This window comes from Eptesicus fuscus, chromosome 8, assembly GCF_027574615.1.
Source record: "Eptesicus fuscus isolate TK198812 chromosome 8, DD_ASM_mEF_20220401, whole genome shotgun sequence".
In the NCBI taxonomy this organism is placed as follows: Eukaryota; Metazoa; Chordata; class Mammalia; order Chiroptera; family Vespertilionidae; genus Eptesicus; species Eptesicus fuscus.
The window spans coordinates 65,004,603-65,027,671 of NC_072480.1; the positions used below are offsets into that span (position 1 = coordinate 65,004,603).

At 40.2% G+C, this 23,069-nt stretch overlaps 1 protein-coding gene across 6 annotated transcripts in view; it reads left to right on the plus strand.

The window, feature by feature from the left end:
• The window catches only part of PCCA (propionyl-CoA carboxylase subunit alpha), a 381,582-nt gene that overhangs the window by 85,649 nt on the left and 272,864 nt on the right, over positions 1-23,069 (plus strand). For 4 of the 6 annotated variants that reach the window (XM_054719911.1, XM_054719915.1, XM_054719912.1 and 1 more), the window contains one exon: positions 22,919-23,050. The exons of 1 other annotated variant lie outside the window; for it this stretch is intronic. In XM_054719911.1, the coding sequence (XP_054575886.1) occupies positions 22,919-23,050 (132 nt within the window). Of the gene's footprint in view, positions 1-22,918; positions 23,051-23,069 lie in introns of those variants that run through there. One more of the 6 variants, XM_054719916.1, reaches the window with a different exon arrangement.

The following is a 23,069-nucleotide window of genomic DNA, read 5'->3' on the forward strand; positions in this document are numbered from 1 at the left end:
ATATGAGAAGGAGCAGCTAGCACATGAAGCTCTGGGTAAGCCCTCTCCAGGCAGAGGGAATAGCAGGTGTAAATGTTCTGAGGCAGGGGTGAGATTAGCACATTGGCTCCAGAGAAGGAAGCTGGTGTGGCCGGAGAATAATGAATGAGGAGGCAAGTGTTAGAGAATGAGGTTGGAAAGATAGGCTCGGGCAGATCAGTTAGGGCCACTGTAAGAAGCTGGGGTTGGTTTTTTGTTTGTTTGTTTGTTTTAAATATTTTTATTGATTTCAGAGAGGAAGGGAGAGGGGAGAGAGAGAGATATATACATCAATGATGAGAGAGAATCATTGATTGGCTGCCTCCTGCACACCTCCTACTGGGGTCAAGCCTGTAACTTGGGCATGTGCCCTTGACCAGAATCAAACCCGGGGCCCTTTAGTACGCAGGCTGATGCTCTATCCACTGAGCCAAACCAGCTAGGGCAGAAGCTGGGTTTTAATCTAAGCAGTTAGAGAAGCCTGTACACATAATATTATGTACTTCTTCATTACTATAACGAGAATGTGTATCAGACTGAAGATTTATGATGCCCTATCTGGGTGGCTCAGTTGGTGCAGCATTGTCTTGTGCACCAAAAAGTTGCAGGTTCCATTCCTGGTCAGGGCATTGTACAGGAGGCAACCGATCTTTGTTTCTCTCTCACACCCATGTTCCTCCCTCTCTCCCTCCCTCCCTCTCTTTCTTAAAAAAAAAAAAATCAATGAAAACATATCTTCAGGTGAGGATTAAAACAAAGTAGTTATGATAGTAGGAGTAGAAAAATTTAAACTATATACTAAATATGACAAGGAACTCTATTGTTTTTAGGATACATTTCTCTGTGAAAACAAAGCTATTTTCTAATTTATACTTTGCAAATCATCTACTTTTCAGTCAACCCTACCCTTATGTTTAGAGGTTAATACCAAGAATCATTCCTCTTCCAACAATGATTTATTTTCCTAAGTCTGGATTATTCAGTTTTGAAAAACACTCTAGTAAGACAGCCCTTGGGAATCTTTGATCCTTTAAGTCCTAAGAGCTGTTAGGAGGTAGGTGTGGCTACAAAGGGAATATAAATGGTATTCCAGTTTACTAGTAAGGAGGCCATTTTAAATTGTCTCTGATATCTTCCCACCAGTGTTAATTACTGATGTACTTTTTAAACTTTCTGTCTGGCTAGCAGGTATTAGTAACACCACATAAATAAACTATGGTAGGGTAGGCATGCATGTGTGCACACATACACTCACATTCCAAGGCACAGTTTGCCTCTCCAACATTTTTTTTCCACCACAGATGATTTATTTACAAGGGTTATGATCATCGTATCTTCCTGGACAATTGATTCGGGGATGAATCAGTGAAGGTTTAAGCCAGCATGGGCCAATGAAACATGACCAGAAGCTTTTTTGGGGACTTTATTTTTGGGATACACTTTCTCATTCTTGAGAGAGAGAGAGAGAGAGAGAGAGAGAGAGAGAGAGAGAGAGAGAGAGAGAGAGGCATTGGTGCTCAGGTTTTCTCTTTCCCTCCTTCTACCAGATCTTTGGTGAATGTGAAGGCTTGGTGCTGCTGGCAGTCATGTTGGGATCTTGAGGATAGCTAGCTTAAGGACAGAGCTGACTTACAGAATGAGGCAGATCTGAGAATTGCAGAGAAATTCAGAATTGGGAGATATACTTTTAGAAAAATTTCTGCCTAAAAGTGTTGGTGGAGTGTGTGTTGGGGTGAGAGGAGAGTAGAGATGTTTAATACGTTAACAACATTTTGTACTTGAAAAGTTTTCCTATCACATTGTGCTAGACACAGAGGAACTTAGTTAAAAATAAAGCAGGACATAGAATTTGCTTTTCCAGGGATTTAAATATGGATATTAGATTTTGATTCCTTTTTTGTATCGTATTTGGGGACTGAAAGAACAGTTTTAATATTCAGTTGAAAAGTTTAGAAACCCAGGGCTTAAAGCATTAACTCTTACTGATTAGGGATTCAATGTCAGGGCTGTGAGTTGATTTAATGATGTTGTTGGGCAGCTAGGACTCTCTTCATATTATACAGGGGTGCTTTGAGGAATCCAGGAGTAAGAACATTGGTAGGCTTGAGGAAAGTATTGAAAGAAGAGAATAGGCAGCTGTCAGGTTTTACTTCTTTTTGTGTTGATGCTTTCTTCTTTGAAATCTTTCTGTAAGCCTGTGCACTTCATCCTCTGCTTCTCTGCTCACCTGGCCCTGTGGGACATGCTGACCGAATCCATAGCTTCCAAGCTTATGGACTTGAGGTCTGGCACCCTGAAAAGAGGAAAGTGTCTTTTTTCTCTCTCCCCATTCTTAGGAAAGGAACTGCCATAGATGTAGTTTGGGGTAGTTGCTTTTTACTATAGTCTTCAGTGTTCAGGGGTCAAGATCACATCATTCAAACAGACTGCAGTCAAGGGGTCTTTTGCTGTGGTTTGGAAAAGGGAAGTCTAGGAAAGTTGTGAGCTGACTAACTTCCACAAAAATGTCTGTTATACTACATAATTTTATAGGGCAATGTGATAATTGCAACAGTCTAGTGTAGGTGTTACATGAAGGTAGTGGTTAATTCTGATAAGTTGGGGGTTGGATACAGCTGGAGAGAAAAAAATTCAAACTTCAAATAATAGGGTTGTGTATATGAAAGGATTAGTAAAGAAGAGTATTTTGTATTTGTATAGCTATTGGTTTCCTCCCAAGAATTAACTTCTATCATACTGGTAGAAACTCTGTGCCCTTGTAAATCTGAGTTTCATAATTGTGGCATCATTAGAGTTATAAAGTGTACATATAGGAGAAAATCATGGACTTCTTGAGCCAGGAGGAACATAGAATTTATCTAACTTGATTGTTTGGCATGCATCTTTTGATATGGTAGACACTAGTGAATACAAAGATGAGGCAGGTTCACTACCCCAAAGAAGTTTATAGGGGCAGATACAACAGGGAGTAGTTTAACTCATAAGAGAGTCATAAATAATTTTTGGAGAAGTCAGATGGTGAAGTTATTACTTTTGATGGAGGAGGAGTGTCTAGAAAACTCTCATGAAGAAGGTGGCATTTGAACTAGGCCTTGAAGATGGAGAAGAATGGAGATACAGAGGGGAAAGGGCATTTCAGGAAGGGGGTTAGTTTTTCTGACTCTACCTTAAAATAAATTTAGAATTTGACCACTTCTCACCACTACCAGTGCTACCATTTATTCTAATCACTAGCAACTCTCATTTGCATCATTATGTTAGCTCCCTCTTTGATCTCCAAGCAGGACGGGAGTCCTCACCAGCCAACAGCTGTGTAACTGTGACTTCTAAATTCCTTCACACTTATGTAGCAGCTTACTGTGGGTCTCCTTTGTCCTAGGTGCTTTACATATATAATTCATTTAATCTGCACAGATACAGAAACTGAGGCACAGAGTGGTTAAAAAACTTGTCCAAGGCCAACCAAGTAATTTAAGGTAGAATTGGAGTTCAGGCAGGTTCCACAGTCCTTGCTGTTGATCATTATACTCTACTGCTTCTAATTACTATTTGTAATTTTAAACCATGCCTGACAGTTGTTTTGTATGATTTAAGTAGCATGGGAGGTAAGGGGAGGGGGGTGTAGGTGATATTAACCATAACTTCAGAACTTCAGAAGTTTATGTGAGGTTGGTGGTAGCATACATTTGAAAGGAGTCACACTGGCTAATAAAATATTTTAAGAAAATAATTTTGCTGAAATTAATGTTCATGCTTACTGGTAGTTGATAAAAATGAAGCTTAGTCTATTATATATGATGTCAGTTTCCCCTCTCATCAGTTGCAAGGCTTGATTCAATGAAGGGAGGAGATTGCAATCTCAGGTCTCATTTATCTGGAAGGTCAAGAAGGCCCTGGTTGGACTTTCTGAGAAAGACAGAAATAACAGGTGATCTGAGCATGTTAAAATTGTAGCAGTATTTAATATGAACTCAATGGAGCAAAATCTCTGATGCAAAGAGGAAGGAATTTATATCTGGAAAGAATCCCTGTGTCTTTAATTATTTATGTAGCTGATGATTGAAATATTGTCACTTTACATGTAGAGATGCCATTCTAATAAACTTATGTTGAGTTGCTTAACAAAGTTTCCATTTATGTATGCTTTATTCCAATTACCATTATCAGTTTCTTAGAATACTCTATACTTGCTCTATCACAGTACCCATGCTTTATTGTGATTTAAATTGCTTGTTGTATCGTGTCTTCCTGGTTGTTTTGTCAACTAAGGGGGCTCAGTGATGCTACACCTCTGTATTGTCCATCATTGTATCCCTAGACACAAAACAGTGCCTGATACTGAGTGGGTACTTGGCAAGCATTTGTAGAGTGAATGCATGACTTTAAATGTTACTAGATACTAAAGAAGTATACAATTGAGATCTGGTTGTTGTAGGTCTTAAGAGAAAGAGAGGAGACCCTTTTGGATGAGCACTGGTTGTATGTATTCTCATCATAATTCTCTGAGGATTACAGAACCTTTCAGAGACCAGAGAGAGGTGTTTTTCTGTAAACTTAAATGTTTGTTTGCCCATGCTACTTTTCCAAATCCTAGTTGTCTTTCTCTCAGCTGCTGCCTCTTTTTTTTCAAAGTCTTTTTTGATTCCCCCATTGGACTCTTCATAGTAAATGCCTAATTTTTCACCTCTTTTAATGTATTTACAGTTCTCTTTACGGTTTACTGTTTTTCTTGTTTGGTGTGTGTTGTTTGTTCTACTAGACTATAAATTCCTTGTGTGCAGAGACCAGATCTGTCCAAAACAGCATGCTTCTGAGAGTGAAAAGGGGATGATGTCCGATGGGATACTGGGGTAATAGGTGTGTCCTGTGACTGTGCCAGGCACACCTGTTGTATGATCACTTCCTAGTATGTAGTCAGCACATGGTCTTTGACTTGTTGAAAAAGCACTGGCCACCTAAATTTGTTCACAGCATGTGAGATGGGCATAAGAAGACATCAGAGTCTCAGATAAAAACACCGGTTTAGATCTTAGTCTTGTTTCTATCACTCTACCCATTTAGTGACTGTAGGTGATTGATTTAATCTCTCAGATCCTAATTTTACTGACACATGAAGTAGAGATAATTATTTATGTCCTGCTGTTTTATAGTCCTACTAGAGGCCCGGTGCACGAAATTCGTGCAGGGGGTGGGTGTCCACTTAGCCTAGCCTGCACCCTCTCTAATCCGGGACATACCTCTCACAATCCGGGACCGCTGACTCCTAACTGCTCACCTGCCTGCCTGCCTGATTGCCCCTAACTGCCCCCCTGCCAGCCTGATCACCGCTAACCGCCTCTGCCTGCTGGCTTAATTGCCCCCAACTGCCCCCCCTGCTGTCCTGATCTCCCTTCACTGCCTCCTGCTGCCAGCCTGATTACCCCTCACTGCCCCCCCTGCCGGCCTGGTTGTTGCCAACTGCTCCCTCTGTTGGCTTGGTCGTCCCTCACTGTCCCCCTCTGCCAGCCTGGTCACCCCTCACTGCCCCCCCCTCCCCTGCCGGCCTGGTCGCCCCATGCAGCCTGCTGTTCATTCGTTACTGTGAGGGCGTCCTGACCAATTTTCATATTACCCTTTTATTAGTATAGATTTTTAAAATTGATTTTAGAGACGGGGGAGAGGAGAGAGATGAGAGAAGAGAGAAAGAAACATTGATTGGTTGCCTCCTGCACAAGTCCCCTGATTGGGGATCAAACCTGCAAACTGGGAATGTGCCCTGACCAGGAATTTAACTTGCGACCTTTGCTGTACAGCATGATGCCCAACTAACTGAGCCACATGGGCCATGGTTAGCCCTAATTTTTTGAGAAAATAATATTAAGAAAACCTTTTAACTGTGGAAGGTTATACAAAGGAAGATGTTACTGTATAATTCCAGAATAAATCAAAGACTTTCTAACTTTGTAAAAAATTAAAACCTAATGGCTAAAATGTTTACAAAATGAGTTTTAGGATAAAGTAAGCCTTAAAACAGTGCCTTGAAAACAGTACTAAAAGTAAGTAAATATTGTTTTTATTGTTAGTATTATTGCATTTCTTGTTCTTTTACTCCTGTCAAACTTAAATTTTTTTCTCCCATTTAGAGATAAATTAATCTTTAATTGGGTCAGTCTACTGCATCTTATTGTCACTTTTACTTCATTTCATCTTTATTGATAACAAAAATAAAGATGAAAGTAGCAGGGTGGCAGGTTAAACTAGTGCTGAGTAGTTGAGAAATTAATTGCTCAATGCAGTGAATTGGAAATCATGATCTCTACTTTTTAACATTCCATTTGGTATTTGAAATAAGCTTTATAATGTAGGCTGTATTAGAGCAGAGCAATTAAATGTGGTAACAAAAAAGAATATCCCAACTGTAGGTAGAGCTTGCTTTATTCAAACCATATGACTCTTAATTTCATCCAATGGTGGTATCGAAAACTTGATGTGTTCCAGAAAAGCAGTAAATTAAGCAAGGAGTGTGGAAGGACTTGTTCTTGTAGTAAATTTTAAAAGAAATTCATAAATATTTTCAAAAGAAATAGAGGAAATACGTAATTCAGAGAATATCCCAGATCAATTAAAATTTTTTTAAAAATTAAATTTAATATTTAGTATTTTGACTAAACAAAAGCTCTCTAGCCTTTCTCACTAGTTTACCAGCTTACTATTCTTATTCACTACTAGCAGTAAATGTTAATGGACTGTGAGGAATGAACAGGAAGGTGAGTCATGAGGCATCTACATTAATATCCCCTCATGCTAATTTAAGGATTATTAAATCTTAAATTTTTTTTCTTAACTTGTAAAATTGCTCATCTAATTTCATAGTTGTTATAAGGTATATTTCAAAATTGAACTGGAAAAATATTAGCTTTCAATACAAAAGTAGTACCCATTAATTTCCATATTCACGAAACAATAAAAATAATTGGATCAGGGATAAACGAAAGCAACTCATTTTAAATTGTAAAAATATAAAATATTTTATAGAAAGTATAAAGGAAATTGTCATCTTACCACTAAATAATTCCTATGACTAGTTTACATAAGAATTTTAGCAAAACATAACCAAGTTTAAGTTTGAAGCTTCTTAACTCATCCTCTTAAAAAATACTTCTAAAAGAAAAACTTAAAAATTTTTACCCACTTCTCTAATGAAATCATTATTGTTATAATACAAAGCAAAAATAAACTTAACTTCTTGAAAATGCCAGGTAGCTGAGTGATAAATGTAACAACTTCACCTAAGGAATTTTAATGTTGTTGAACTGATTTTCAGTATTTTGCGAAAGTATTTTTTAAAATGTTCTAATTCTAAAACTAGAATTTCTTTAGAGGAGAGAGGCTCAAATTCATCCCAAAGACTGACTTTTTAGTTAGCTCAGATTTTCTCAGATTTTACTGAATTCATTTTCTCTGGGTATTCTCTATATTGCTTTTCTTTGATTCTTGCCAGTACAACCAGTCTAAGATTTTACATGACAAAGGAAATCTGTGGAACTGATCATAGAAACTTAACTGTTTTCTTACATAACACCTTCAGGCATGGAGAAAACAGAATACTTCATTTGCATTCTTAAATACTAGGAACTTAGTGTTTAAGTCTTTCTGCTGGAAATGTTATTGCATCTACATTTTCCAAAGGGGAAAAAACAAAAATGGTTAACAGCCCACACATATTTTTGTTAACTCATCTCTTTTTGGTATCTGGGTCTGCACAAAGAGTATAGAATGTTGAAGCTTAACTGCCCAACTGCTTTCTTCTTTACAATCAATTAGAAATTGAAATAGATATAGAAATAGGTATCAGTGTTGATTACAGGGAAATAAAAAGAAGAAATTAGATATGCACTAGAAAAATGGCAAACACTAACAAAACTTAACATTCTAAAATAGAATATTTCCAAAGTTAATATAGAATATAGTAATAGAATTTTAAACAATAAAATATTTTTCCTATAAGCATTAATGCTTATCTAAAAATTCCAAAGATATTCAGTTTTATTTAAATGTTTATTAATATGTACCCTGAACCTCTTCTTTGCCCTAAATATCTCAGAAACCCAAAACATTTAATAAAAGAAATTAATAGCCCTAGCCGGTTTGGCTCACTGGATAGAGCGTCGGCCTGGGGACTGAAGGGTCCCAGGTTCGATTCTGGTTAAGGGCATGTACCTTGGTTGCGGGCACATCCCCAGTGGGGGGTGTGCAGGAGGCAGCTGGTCGATGTTTTTCTCTCATTGATGTTTCTAACTCTCTATTCCTCTCCCTTCCTCTCTGTAAAAAATCAATAAAAATATATTCAAAAGAAATTAACAACTTTCTGACTTAATAATAGCTAGAAAATAGAAATAGAAATCATTCTACTGCTAAATATTAAAAATACAAAGTATTCTGTTGCTGCATTGTTCACTTCCTATGCATGAAACAAAAGGTTTTATATCAATATATATAAAAGGCTAATATGCTAAGTGTCCGACCGTCTGACCAATCTCTATGATACGCACTGACCACCAGGGGGCAGATGCTCAATGCAGGAGCTGCTGTGACGCACACTGGCCATTTATAGAGAACCAACACTGCCTACTAGGCGCCTACAAAACAACATTCGGCTTACCCCATGTGGGACACAGGCCCTGCTACCAACCTGGAGCGACAGCCCACCAAATCGCAGCTGATGCTGCTGAGACCCCGTGGCACAAAATGTGGTCCACAGCCCAGCCCAGCCCAAAAATGGTTGCTATGGGCTCCGGGTAATGATGTCACATAGCAACACCCGGCTTCCTCTTCCTAGGGATGACTAGCCTCCTTGGAGTTTCTTCAGCCCAGAAACATGACTTGCTTTATAGCCAGGTGCAAACATTTCACACTTTAACCAAATGTCTGTGAAGTGTTTTCCCGTGCCTCATTTCATTTGATTCCCACAGAAATCCTGGAGTAGGTAGGTAGGAGACTCGGTGGAATCCTATTTTCTTTTCATTAGCCAGAAAACGGAGATTTAGAAAGTCTAGAAACTTGACCCAACTGAAAAGTAAGACATGGTGGAGGTTGAAAATGACTTCAGGTTTTCTCACTGCGCAGAATGTAGTCAAACACTGCTGCAGTTAAATATTTTACCCTTTGTTCTCCCTATGTGATCTACAATAATAATCTGTAATCTGTTTCATGTTGATATATATATATATATTTTTAAAATATATTTTATTGATTTTTTACAGAGAGGAAGGGAGAGGGATAGAGAGTTAGAAACATCGATGAGAGAGAAACATCGATCAGCTGCCTCTTGCACACCCCCTACTGAGGATGTGCCCGCAACCAAGGTACATGCCCTTGACCGGAATCGAACCTGGGACCCTTGAGTCCGCAGGCCGACGCTCTATCCACTGAGCCAAACCGGTTTCGGCTCATGTTGATATTTACTGCTGTGTTGTTGACAATTACCTGAAAGAGAAGTTGGGCTGCTTCACTGGACTGGAAAAAGTTTAGCTACATCAGAAAGCAGGTCTAATTAAGCAAGTTTATCCTATCTATATATATAAAACACTAATATGCAAATAGACTGAATGGCGGAACAACTGAACAATCAAACAACTGAACAACCAGTCACAACGATGTGCACTGACCACCAGGGGGCATGTGTGGAACATGTTGGGTGTTGGCAGCAGGTGGCAGAGTGCAGAACATGGCAGGCATCGGCCGTGGTGGGATGGTGGAGCAGTGAGCGGGTGCCAGACCAAGGCGGGGCGCCAGTAACTGTCATCGGGGCAAGCCTCTGGTGGTTACTGAAAATTCTTTGCTCCCGTGCACCACAGTCACACCAGGCACTCGCACCCACTGCCAGCGCCGGCCCCGCTCGCACCCGCGGCCAGCACCGGAGTTGCCGCTCTCACCTGCTGCCAGCGCCTGGTGCTGGTCCTGATCACTTGGCGTTGTCAGTGGGTGCAAGCGGCAGCTGCTGGTCCCGGTTGCCCCTGAGGGCTTCTCTACCTCCCCATGCTCCTGAGGGGTAATTGGGGTAGCAGCCGCCGCTCACACCCACTGACAGCGCCGTTCCCGCTCTTACCTGCTGCTGGCTCTGGCCCCAATTGTTCTGCGCTGTCAGCGGGTGCTAGCGGGGCCGGTGTTGTCAGTGCCTGGAAGCAGTGGTGGCAGGAGCGGGGCTGCAGGCAGAGAGGGGATCGGGGGCCACAGCGGGAGGGGCCAGGAGGGGGTGCGGAGGATGGGCTGAGACCTGCCCCTATGCCCACTGCAGCCTTGCAGCCCACAGTTCCTTTCAAGGTGCACGAATTCATGCACTGAGTCCCTAGTATATATATATAAGGCTAAGTTGACTTGTGCACGCGTGATACATATAAAGCTCTTGCTAGTGCCAATTGCACGCATGTGTTTCGATCTGTCATTGTCGATCGTGAATTTGGTTGACACTTCTATTACAGAGAAAGGGCGAATAGTGATATTAAAGTATTTCTTCTAATTAATTTCCTTTCAATATACACGAATCTGTGCACCGGGCCCCTAATTTAACTATATTCCTTAACTAAAAAACTTGACTTCTGCCAATTGTTACAACAGGGAATGTTACCACTACTCTAATTCCTTAAATATTATATATGGCTATCATCTGGAACTAATAATATTACTTGAGTGTATTGTGCCAAGTAGACACTTAATACAAAATATACATTAGACTGAATGAAATTCAGATATTGGTAATATTGAATGAGAAAGACATAGATACCTTTGGTTAAACTAATTCACAACATACGCAATGTACCATAACTAAATCCTATATAATAAAAGCCTAGATGCAAATTGTCCTCTTGACCAGAAGTTCAATTGGGAGTTCGACCAGGGGGCGGGACCAGCCAGCCAACCGCCTGCGGCCCCTCCCCCTGGCTCGCCAAACACCCATAGCCCCTCCTCTCGGCCGACCCAGATGGGGGCAGGCCGGCTGGACCCCACCTGTGCACGAATTCGTGCAACAGGCCTCTAGTATAGTTTATATGTCATTAAATTTCAATTGATCTTGCAATTAGTATCCCAAACAAATGAAAATAACTTTTATAATTTTATATTTATAATTTAAGCATAGAACTGATACTGTTGTAATTAATTAATTATTAATAACAGGAAAAGAAACAAAAAGAAGGCCAATCATTATAAGTCACGTTTCCCGCAAAATACTGGGGGAGGAATTCAACAAAGAGAAGATAGACGCATGCCCAGTAAAGTGGGGGTGACATAGGGAAGGTGCTTACTCTCAATCATACCTGGGGGCCAGAATGGGCATGGACATTTGGGAATATATAATCCCTTAAACAAAGGAGTTTGCTTTCTTTTCTTTTGAAAAAATATTTTTATTGATTTCAAAGAGGAAGGGAGAGGGAGAGAGAGGTAGAAACATCAATGATGAGAATCATTGATTAGCTGCCTCCAGCATGCCCCCTACCGGGGATTGAGCCTGCAACCTGGGCATGTACCCTGACTGGGAATTGAACTGTGACCTCTTGGTTCATAGGTTGACACTCAACCACTGAGCCACACTGGCTGGCAGGAATTTGCTCCCTTGGCTCCTCTTGGCATGCTTGGCTCATGGCTCATGCTTGGCTTCCTGGTATTCTCTTATGTGGCTCATGGCTATGTGGACCCCCACACACAATGGACGAATGGACTATAACTAGCCTGATTCTTACAGGACTCTGCTCCAATATGGAAAGGAAACTCTGGACACTGGTTCTGATTTTAGCTCTACTACAACTCCAGTTATACTTTACTAGTGGCTCGGTGCACGAATTCATGCACATTTAAAGGAAATTAATTAGAATATTTTAAGATTGCTATTCACCTTTTCTCTATAATAGAAGTGTCAACCAAATTCATGATCAACAATGACAGATGGAAACACATGCGTGCAACTGGCGCCAGCGAGAGCTTTATATGTATTGCATATGCACGAGTCAACTTAACCTTTTATATATATACTAGAGGCCTGGTGCACGAAATTCGTGCATGGAGGGGGGTTGTCCCTCAGCCCAGCCTGTACCCTCTCCAATATGGGACCCTTTGAGGGATGTCCGACTGCCCATTTAGGCCCGATCCCGGTGGGCCTAAACGGGCAGTTGGACATCCCTCTCACAATCCAGGACTGCTGGTTCCCAACTGCTTGCCTGCATGCCTTCCTGATTGCCCCTAACCTCTTCTGCCTGCCAGCCTGATCACCCCCTAACCACTCTGCTGCCAGTCTGTTTGCCCCCAACTTCCCTCCTCTGCCGGCCTGGTCACCCCTAACTGCCCTCTCCTGCAGGGTTGATCACCTCCAACTGCCCTCCCTTGCAGGCTTGGTCCCTCTCAACTGCCCTCCCTTGCAGGCCGGGTGCCTCCCAACTTCCCTCTCCTGCTGGCCATCTTGTGGTGGCCATCTTGTATCCACATGGGGGCAGGATCTTTGACCACATGGGGGCAGCTATATTGTGTGTTGGAGTGATGGTCAATCTGCATATTACTCTTTTATTAGATAGGATAGAGGCCTGGTACAGGGGTGGGGGCCAGCTGGTTTCCCCTGAAGGGCGTCCCGGATCAGGTGGGGGTTCCCTTGGGGTGTGGAGCGGCCTGAGCGAGGGGCCTGTGGTGGTTTGCAGGCGGGCCACGCCCCCTGGCAACCCAAGCGGAGGGCTTGGTATCTGGAATTTATTTTCCTTCTACAATTGAAACTTTGTAGCCTGGAGCAGAGCCAAGCCTGCTGTTTCCTCCAAGGCCCGCAGCCATTTGTGTTGGGGTTATAATTGAAACTTTGTTGCCTTAAGCGGGTGGGCCCGGCCAGAGTGTGTGGAAAGCTTTGCTTCCCCTGTTGCTGGCGGCAACCCTGGCCTGCTCTCTCAAGCTCCATTCTGCCGCCATTTGTTTGAATTTGTTTACCTTCTATAATTGAAACTTTGTAGCTTGAGTGGAGGCTTAGGCCTGCAAAGGCTGGCAGAAAGCTTGGCTTCCTCTGTTACCTAGGAAACCTTGCTCTCTGTGCCTGTAGCCATCTTGGTTTGGGTTAATTTGCATACTCGCTCTGATTGGATGATGGGCGTGGCTTGTGGGCATGGCTTGTGGGTGTGTCGGAGGTATGGTCAATTTGCATATTTGTCTATTATTAGATAGGATTTGCTGATTTGATTCTGGACTTCAGCTTCTCTATTGTTGATTCCCGGTAAATTATTCTTTATTTCAGTTAGTGTATCCTTCATTTCTGACTGGTTCTTTTTATGCTGTTGAGATTCTCATTAAGTTCATTGAGCATACTTCTAATCAGTGTTTTGAACTCTGCATCTAGTAGGTTGCTTATCTCCATTTTGTTTAGTTCTTTTTATGGAGTTTTGTTCTGTTCTGTCATTTGGGATATTTTGTCTCCTCATTTTGACAGCCTCTCTGTTTTTGTTTCTGTGTACTAGGTAGAGCTGTTCTGTCTCCCAGGCTTAGTTAGAGGGGCTTATTGTATTAGGTGTTCTGTAGGGTACAATGGCACAGCTTCCCTGATCCTCCAAGATGGGCACTCAAAGTGTGTCCCCTCATGTGGGCTGTGTACACCCTTTTCTTGTAGCTGAGTCTTTTTTGCTGTTGGCACGTAAATGGGAGGGGTTTACCCCAGGCCGATCAGCTGCAAGGACCAGCTGTGACCACTGACCTCTTACCACTGTGGAGTAACATCTGTGCAGGCTCCCACCCCACAGAACAGGACTTACTTCAGCAGGGCACTGGTGCCTGCTGAGTCCACCCCTTGAGTGTGTCACTTGTGGAGGTGGTGGGTGGTGATGCTTTGGCATGGTCTGAATCTGCCCACTGGGCACATTGGCTCTGGACCTCCCAGGAAGTGTCTGCCATTATCACCTGCCACCTGTGCTCTGCCTGGGGCCAGCTGGCATGAGCTACAAAGCTATCGGTAGATGGCTACTACTTGGGCTGGGCTTGGAGGTGCCGAGGTGAGGCCAAGCTATGAAGCAACGCTGCTGCTGCTAGTGTCAGGCCAGGGACTGCTTAGTGAGAAGCACGGGCCATGCCACTTGTTTGAGAGATTTTAGGAAAGTCTGAAGCATGAGCCAAGATAGGCCATTGATATGGAAAAGCCACTGGAAACAGCCTGGGTGGGCCTCAGGGAATCAGCAGGGTGGGGCAAACAGTGTGAGCAGGTTGATGGAGTTTCAGATATGGCATCCCCTGCCTGATCTGTTGGGGGAGGGCTCTTCAAAGGAACAGTGGCCTCTGCCAGTACTTTTTGTCTGGGAGAAAGCTGCCCCTAGCTCTTGCCCGGATGCTGGACAGTTCAGTTCCTTCCTGTATGTCTGTGGTGCCTTTCAAGCTGCTGCCCCATTCTGAAGCTCAAAGGTAGTGAATCAGAGTAAGTCCATGCACTGACCTTTTAAGAGGAATTGCCTGGCTAGCAGCCCTCCATCTCCCTCAGTCTCAATCCCTGCTGGATTTTACAGGCAGAAGTTAAGGGGACCTCTCTTGTTGGCTGTGGAACCCTGAGCTGGGGAGCCTAGTGTGGGGGCGGGACCCCTCAGTACTCCGGGGGACCTCTGTAGCCCAGATATTCCATCTAATTTTTATCTGCCACATATGGGTGTGGGGCCAGTCTGTTCCACATATCTGCCCCTCCTACCACTTTCCATGTGGCTTCTTTAATTCCTTACTTGTAGGATTTCCATCCAGCCAGATTTCAGGCAGTTCTGAATGATGATTGTTCTGTAGTTTAGTTGTAATTTTGATGTGTTTGTGGGAGGAGGCGATTGCAGTACCGTGTTTACCTATGCTGCCATCTTGCCCGGAAGCCCAGATGTTCTTTCTCTTTTATTTTCAGTGATTATTTTAACAAATACTGAGTGCAGATTAAAACTAACCACTAAAATAGTTTTCACAAGTATTTCAGAATATGAGAGAAGGAGGGTTTCCCTTTTATACAATAGTTCTTTGGAGCCCAGGTGCCAACTTGCCTAAAATTCCTTCCTTGTATTAAACTAAGTTTTGTGTTTTTTTTTGTAACTTAAAAAAAAGGAAAGGTGAGTAACATTGTATAGAAGTACCAGAATTGACTTCATTAGAAACAACAGTTTACATTAAATAAGAAATCTGTTCGCAGGTTAGGTCTGGCACATTTACAAACATAGTGTTATACCCTGTGACCAAAAGCTTAGTGAGCACAATTTGCCACAGGTGAGGTAAGTGTAGGTGGTGAAAGGGAGAGAAGCAAAGTAGGAGGAGGATGAATTCTGTACGTTGATTTCTGGTTTCATCGTGGATTGGCCAGCAAGCCAGTCAGTCCTTCAACAGTGCTCACGGCATTGGGAAGATCCTTTTTCTTTTCAAAAATTAGTAAGACGGGAATCCCTTACTATGTGTTACCTCAGCCAGCCCTTCTGCCACCATCCTCATGAGCTCTTCTTGGGCCTCATTAAAAAAACAAAATTGGAGTGTTTTGGAAGTAGTGATCCTGTGAAGGTTGTGAAGCTGACGTTTTTGTACTTCCACCGTAACCTATAGTGGCAGTAGTCATTACCACTTCACTTTGTACAAAATAATGGTCTACTGAGGCATCCCAGCCAAACATGAGAATGCACTATTTTCTATTTATTTAATAAGTCAAAAAAAGCCCTTTACTTTTATTTACTAGTTTTTGATGTAATTAATTGATTCCTTATTCTTCAAAGTTAACTAGTTCTTTTAAAAAGTGTCATTATGCAGGCATATATTTAAACCTATTTTGTGGGCTTAAATCTGCTGGAATTATTAGTGAAGTTCAAGTTGTCCCTCTTTGGTCAGTGGAGTCGACATTGGCTCATAGTCTTTTTGACTTGACCCTCATAATCTTTTATAGCTTCCTTGCTCTCTGTTCTGACAAGTTATTCTAGGCTCATGTTTTACGTTTCCTGCTCCAGACCTTTAATCAGCCATCTTTTCAAAATACATTGGTTTATTTTAATGGTATTTAGAGACCACAGTTGGGTGCCAGGCATGGTCATTGCTACTGATGGCCATTGTTTTTAGGCCTTTTTAGTTTGTGGGGCTAGGAAAAAAAATATGTATATTAACAGGTTTTTAAAAACATTTTATGTTATATATGTTTATTACATACTAGAGGCCTAGTGCACCACATTCGTGCACTCAGGGCCTGGGGTGAGGGGAGTCCCTCAGCCTGGCCTGCACCCTTTCGCAGTCCAGGAGCCCTCGGGGGATGTCCGACTGACGGGAGTGGGCCTAAGCCAGCAGTCAGCCATCCTTAGTGCCGTGCCACCGCCCCTGCGCTCGCCAGCAAAGAGCGGTGCTCCCCCTGTGGGAGTGCACTAACCACCAGGGGGCAGCTCCTGTGTTGAGCGTCTGCCCCCTGGTGATCAGTGTGCATCATAGCGACCGGTCGTTCCGCCATTAGGTCGATTTGCATATTACCCTTTTATTACATAGGATAACATGTGTTGTGTTAACTATGTGTTACCTTAACAGAATATGTAATGTCAATATATTCAATATATGTAATATAATAATGCTCACCCTAACCCCAAATTATATAACACAAGTTTAATATATAATAAACATGCTATATCAATAAAATAGAAGATTTTTTCTAGCATGTAGCAGAACTTTTACTTAAATTCTTTTTTGTTACTTCTGTATCTTCATTATTCCTTATTTAGAATTCTGATTCATAACTACTTATCTAATCTGAAGTGCACACATAGCAATTTCACAATGACAATATAAATACTAATATTACTGAAAAAATTAAAGTTTTACACATCATCTCCTTTTTTTCTCATTTAAAAATAGTTGTACTATCTGTATATTGTCAGAAAATATAGCTATTATGTAGTGTATTCTTTCCTTAGCCTTCATTAATTTTTATTCTACAAGTAACCACAGGCCCTTTCTGTTGATGTCTTTAGTCATTTTGGTTTCCTGAAGCTCATCCTGTAGTATAGGAGTGGACAAAGGGCAGATATTTTTGTCTTTGTAGGCCATACGATCTCATATTAAGTACTCAGTCTTATCCTGGTGGTGAGAAAGTAGTCATACAACATCTAAACTAATGAGCCTGGCTGGTCTTTAATAAAACTGTTTTTCAGTTTTATATAATTGTCACATATCATTATATAGTATTTCTAAAAATTTGTTTTTTTAAAACAATAAAAAATGTAAAATTTATTCTTAGATTGTGGACTGTACAGAAACAGGTAGCAGGCCAGATGTGTCCTGCAGATCATAGTTTGCAAACCTGTCCTATTAGGTTCCTCAGAAAGAAGTCATGAGTTCTTGCTTCTTATATTTTCCCTGACCTTTATACTTGTTCTTATTGGATTTAAAATCTTTGTTTCATACTTTCTTTTCTTGAATATCTTATTCAGTGGAGTTTTCTTTAGGCATGAATTATTGCTGTCAAAATTAGATGATAATTTAAAAAGTATACACAATAACATGTCATATTTCTTCATCCCTTTTTCTTAAATAACATTACTAGAATGTATCATGGTCATTCTGGGTTGAATTTCTCAGGTATGCTATAGTATACTCTTTAGATATGTATTTTCAATTTTAAGAAAGTTTTCTTGAATTATAGTTTTTGTATTTTTCTTTGCTTTAGTTTTCTTCAAAGACTCCTTTGATCTATATGAAGGGTGGCTTTTGTTTATCTTTAGTGTTTGTCATTTTCTCTTGACTATTTTAAAAATTCTTCATTTTTTTATATCTAAATTTGTATATAGTTTTCTCCTTTCACTTTCTATTTCTTGTTTAGGCATTATTTGTTTTCTCTATTGACTCTTATATTCCCTCTAATTTAGTCATCATTTCTGAAATGATTTTTTTCATTTCTAATTCTATCCTGAGGTCTGTCACCTCACTTTTAAGCATTTCCAATTCTGATTTATGTTATTTCATGTTTTATATAATTTTAAAATGTCTTTTAGTTGTTTTGAAATAGGTAAAAATCTTGATATTGTGTTGGCATGTCTTTGCGTGTTTTTTTTTCTCCATGGGTTTTATTCTAGTCCTTATTTTTTTTCTTATAAAAACATTGTATGGTATTTTACCTTGATATTTTGCATAGTCTTACATGTGAAATTAATTTTCCTCTGTGTTGCTTTTAAAAGAGGTATTTATGTTTTAAAATCAGTGATACATGTCCAAGAAGTTCAATAGAGATAGCAATAGCAGGAAAAGATTTATTCTGAGGTCCTGAAAAGAATGAACTAACCTTGTAATATCTCTGTTATTCTTTTTGATGCTCATATTGTTTCACCATATTTCATGGGTAGCCCTTTCTATCTGTAACTATGTACTTTTTAAGATAATTATTTTGAAAGCTTTCTCTCTGATTCAGTGTTTTTATGTCACATGCTGCACCAATTCTTGAACTAACCTTTTCTATCAGAAACCCTTTTTTCTTTTAGCAGGGAATACATTCAAGTTCAGAGTCTGGGTCCTTTGGGCAGTTCAGCAGGTTTTCTATGGCTATCTCTCTCCTTTTGACACTGGTTTTACAGTTATCCAAGTATTAATTCTTGGTGAGACTAAAAAGTGTATACTTTAAAAAAAAATCTATATTCATAGTAAAACAATTTACTGTTTTGGTATTTCTAAGAATGAATTATGTGTCACACATTTAATTTTTACAGATGAAGATTATTTGTCTTTCATTTATAACATAAAGACAGTTGTAAATTAAATCTCATTATTTCCCTAACATACTTCTCAAAACCCATTCTTTTCCCATTCTTCTTTTAAAATTAGACCAGAAACATAAAATCACAGAATTTAGAAAATTAAAGAAATCTTAATTTCAGCTTTTCATAGTTTCTTAAATTGTTTTCCAATGATGATGAAAAAATGCCCACATTTTTCACGACTGAAAGACATTTATCTATATTCAGGTATTATATTTATCATTTATGGTAAAGTTATAAAGATTCTTAAAAAGTATATTTTTAGAAGTAAATTTTATTGCTATGGCATGTTAAAAAGACTCACTAGTACTTAAGGTAAATGTATAATTAGATGAATGACAAAAGATACAGTATTAACAGAAGTGTGTCAAAAAGTTACTAGAGGGTAAATTCTGGCCTTAAGTTCTAAATCACACAAATGAATTGGGTAAAGAACTCAGGACTTTTCAAACATGCTCCATCACTTTGCAATTACCATACTGTCTTATTTTGACCTCATCCTTGCTTTTTTGGTCAAAGAATTATGGAAGTCAGCTAGGATACTACTTTAAAAAAATAATTTATTAATTTTGGACAGAGAGAGGAACATTGATTTATTGTTCCACTTACTTATGCGTTCATTGATTGCTTCTTGTATGTGCCTTGACTGGGGATTGAACCAGCAACCATGGTGTATTGGGATGATGCTCTAACCAACTGAGCTACCTGACCAGGGCAGGATACTGCTTTTTAATTTTGCTTTAATTCCATTTAAAGGCTAACACAGGGAGTACTACCAAAATATATAGATATATAGGAAGTTAGTTCATTGAAACATGAATTCAAGTAGTTACCTGGCTTACTACTAGCTATTTTTTATTGTGTTGAATGGACAAAGAATAGTCACTAAATACTTGATGTGAGCTTTTTTCCCTGGTAATTTTGCATTTGGGGGTCATTTTCTTCCAATTAAAATGCTTGAGAAAAATCTGGTAAATCAGTGGTTCCTAGTCCTTGGGCTCTTGTTAATCAGAAGTTTTACTGTATAATCATAATGTATTTTAGGTGTTCTCATTTATGTTCTCCAACTCTTTGTCAGTGTAGGCATTCTGATTACTTGATTATATCTGCCTGTCATAGTGGTATTTAAAACAGCATTTATAATAAAAATACCTTCATTTTAGATTGTCAAATGAGAATATGTAAAACAATTGATAGTTGAAACATGATTATTTTCTCATGACTTAGTATTTAGTGGATTGTAGATTTGGGATAAAAAGAATGAATATGATTATTGCTGTGGTCTAAAATGACTAGCTTATCAGGATGGAGACACAGAGAATGTGGTGATGTAGGCCTACCACCACTTCCCCTCTTACAGAGCAGCTCTGCTTTTCATGGTGTTTTATATTATGTGTGTGTTTGTTTGTTTTTTGTAATAAAAAAAAAATCTTTCAACCAGACTTGTAAGATAAGGTTCTACTATTAAAATTACACAAACATTTGATGGAGCATCCTCTGTGGCTGAAAGTTTTCTTATCTAGCATTCTGCCATTTGTGACACTGGCAATTGTAGGTATTTGGGTTCCTATAATGTATTTTGGGATCCAGCGAACCTCACTGTCTTATTCTAGTGTTCTCTTTTTATTAGGACTTCTGGACAGGGGACAAGAACTAAGTATGGCTCTCAGCTTGGTATTTTTACATTATTATTTTATTCAGTCCTTCAATCAAACTTGCAAGGTGGTTATTATCCTCATTGTCACACAAAGAAAAAGATGCTTTAAACTCAGAATCTAAAAATGCCTCTTTCTTGTGTCTTGCTTTTGGACGGGGGTGGGGGGAGGGTTGGAGGGGGAAAGAATACATTCTGATTTAAAGGCATTAGCTTTTGTACACATTTTATCTGAACGATTTTATGTACAACTTTTAATTGCCTCCTACTTTGGATGCCTTTAAAAATCCATATGTCAGCCTGGACTTATAACCTCTAGCCTTCTCTCTCTGCCTCCTGAATATGGCCACTTGACTACCTCATAGGCATCTGCACTCAGCCTGTGCAAAGTTGAAGTCGTCATCTCATTTACCACACATTTGTCTCCTCATATTCCTTTTGTTGCTTCTCTGTTCTACTTTCTCCTAAGGGTGGATTTAATCTGCTTGGACCATAATGGCTGAGAGAGTGATCTGAGTAACACACTGCATTGCAGTAGGTTTTCTGGGTAATAGTCTCATCAGGAGAATGAAGCTTCTGTCCTAAGCCAAGAGTCCTTTCAGACAGCAATGCCAATAGATAGAATATGAAATGTAAAATGCTCTATTTATCCTTTATGCTGACTGAAGGTCATGGGAAAACCAGCAGTTAGGCACCTTACTCTAATGATGCCCAGCATACAATTTAGTCTTCCTTCTTCATATTGAACCTCAATTCTTTACCTAATGACCTCATTTTTGTACCTCAGCAAACCCCTCCTTTACTTCTCTAAACCATGCCCTATAAAGGCATTAATTATATAGTATTTTTTTGTTCCCTAATTAGTATTTTCTTCATTAGCATTTTGTTTATTATAATACTAGAGGCCTGTTGCATGAAATTTGTGCACTCGGGGGCGGGGGCGGGGTAAGTACCTCAGCCTGGCCTATGTCCTTGCGATCCATCACCTCAAAGAGGTAGGCCCGCCCACCTGGCCAGGGCTCCACAATGGATCATCCCCACAGAGGGAGGACCCTCCCACCCGCTGCAGCCCAACAGTCGGTGGCCTGGGCCTCCCTCTTTGGGGTGATCGTGTGGCCCCCTGATTGATAGATTGCCCTGCTGGCCAGTGGCCTGGGCCTCCCTCTGCAGGGCAATCATGAGGCGATGGCCGGGCCCCCGACCAATCGCATTGCACCTGCCTTGGCTGGCCTGGTGCCAGTGGGTGTCATAGCGTGGTTGTCCAGACAGTTGTTCTGCTGTTTGGTCGATTTGCATATTATGCTTTTATTATTATAGATAAACACAGAGAATGGATCCATTTCTGTATTTATGCAGAGAAATTTTTTATTTTATTTTATTGATTTTTTTACAGAGAGGAAGGGAGAGGGATAGAGAGTTAGAAACATTGATGAGAGAGAAACATTGATCAGCCGCCTCCTGCACACCTCCTACTGGGGATGTGCCTGCAACCAAAGTACATGCCCTTGACCGGAATCGAACCCGGGACCCTTCAGTCCACAGGCCGATGCTCTATCCACTGAGCCAAACTGGCCAGGGCAATGCAGAGAAATTTTTATTGAAACCATAACTCCATCTGGTAAATTCCCACTGTATTCTTGACTTCTTTCTTGTAGTCACAAGGATATAAACATTTTGTATTTTTTCTATTTCTCTGAGGAATTAGTGATCTGTTCACATTCCCTTGAATTAGCTGATATCTTGTGATTTTCATTTATATTATCCCCTACATTTAGCGCAGAGCCTGGCCCAGAGTTGATATTCAATTAAAATGGATATTTGTGTTGAACTATGCATTGTGCTATATTGAGAATACAAAGATTTATAAGGCATTTAAAAAGTAAACTTACTGTTTAGATTGGGTCATAGGGTTCTATCTATCTATCATCTATCTATCTATCTATCTATCTATCTATCTATCTATCTATCTATCTAAAAGCCTAAGTGACCGTTATGACCAGACAACTGGCCAGTAGCTATGACATGCACTGACCACCAGGGGGCAGACACTTAATGCAGGTGGTCATTGCGCTCCCACAGTCAACCTCCTGCAGCTGGCCAACCTCCTGCAGTCCCTCCCTCCAACCGCTGATCGAGACTGGGAGAAACGGCGCCGATCGGCCCCAATCGCTGGCCAGGCCGAGAGACCCCTCTCATGCATGAATTTGTGCACCAGGCCTCTAGTATATAAATATAATGCCATAGAAGTTGCTTTTCCAAAGAATACTGTTAATATCAAACAAGAGTTCTTATTGCTTTTATTTTTTCTTGACCTAAACTTTTTCTTTCATATATCTTTGTGCACATTTACTATACACAATACAGTATTATATATTTTAATATATTGGCTGAAATGCTTACTTTCAAGTTGTTTTTGGTATGTAAATAATTAGTAAGTTTATATATAGGTCTTTCATTTAAAAAATTGTGACTCCATATCAAGCACCATAATGTTTTTGTTACAAATTTCTACTTTATTTCTCCACAGGCAGCAGAAAATGTCGTTTTCATTGGACCTGACACACATGCTATTCAAGCTATGGGTGACAAGATTGAAAGCAAATTACTAGCTAAGAAAGCAAAGGTTAACACAATTCCTGGCTTTGATGGAGTAGTCAAGGTGAGAAACTATTTTACTC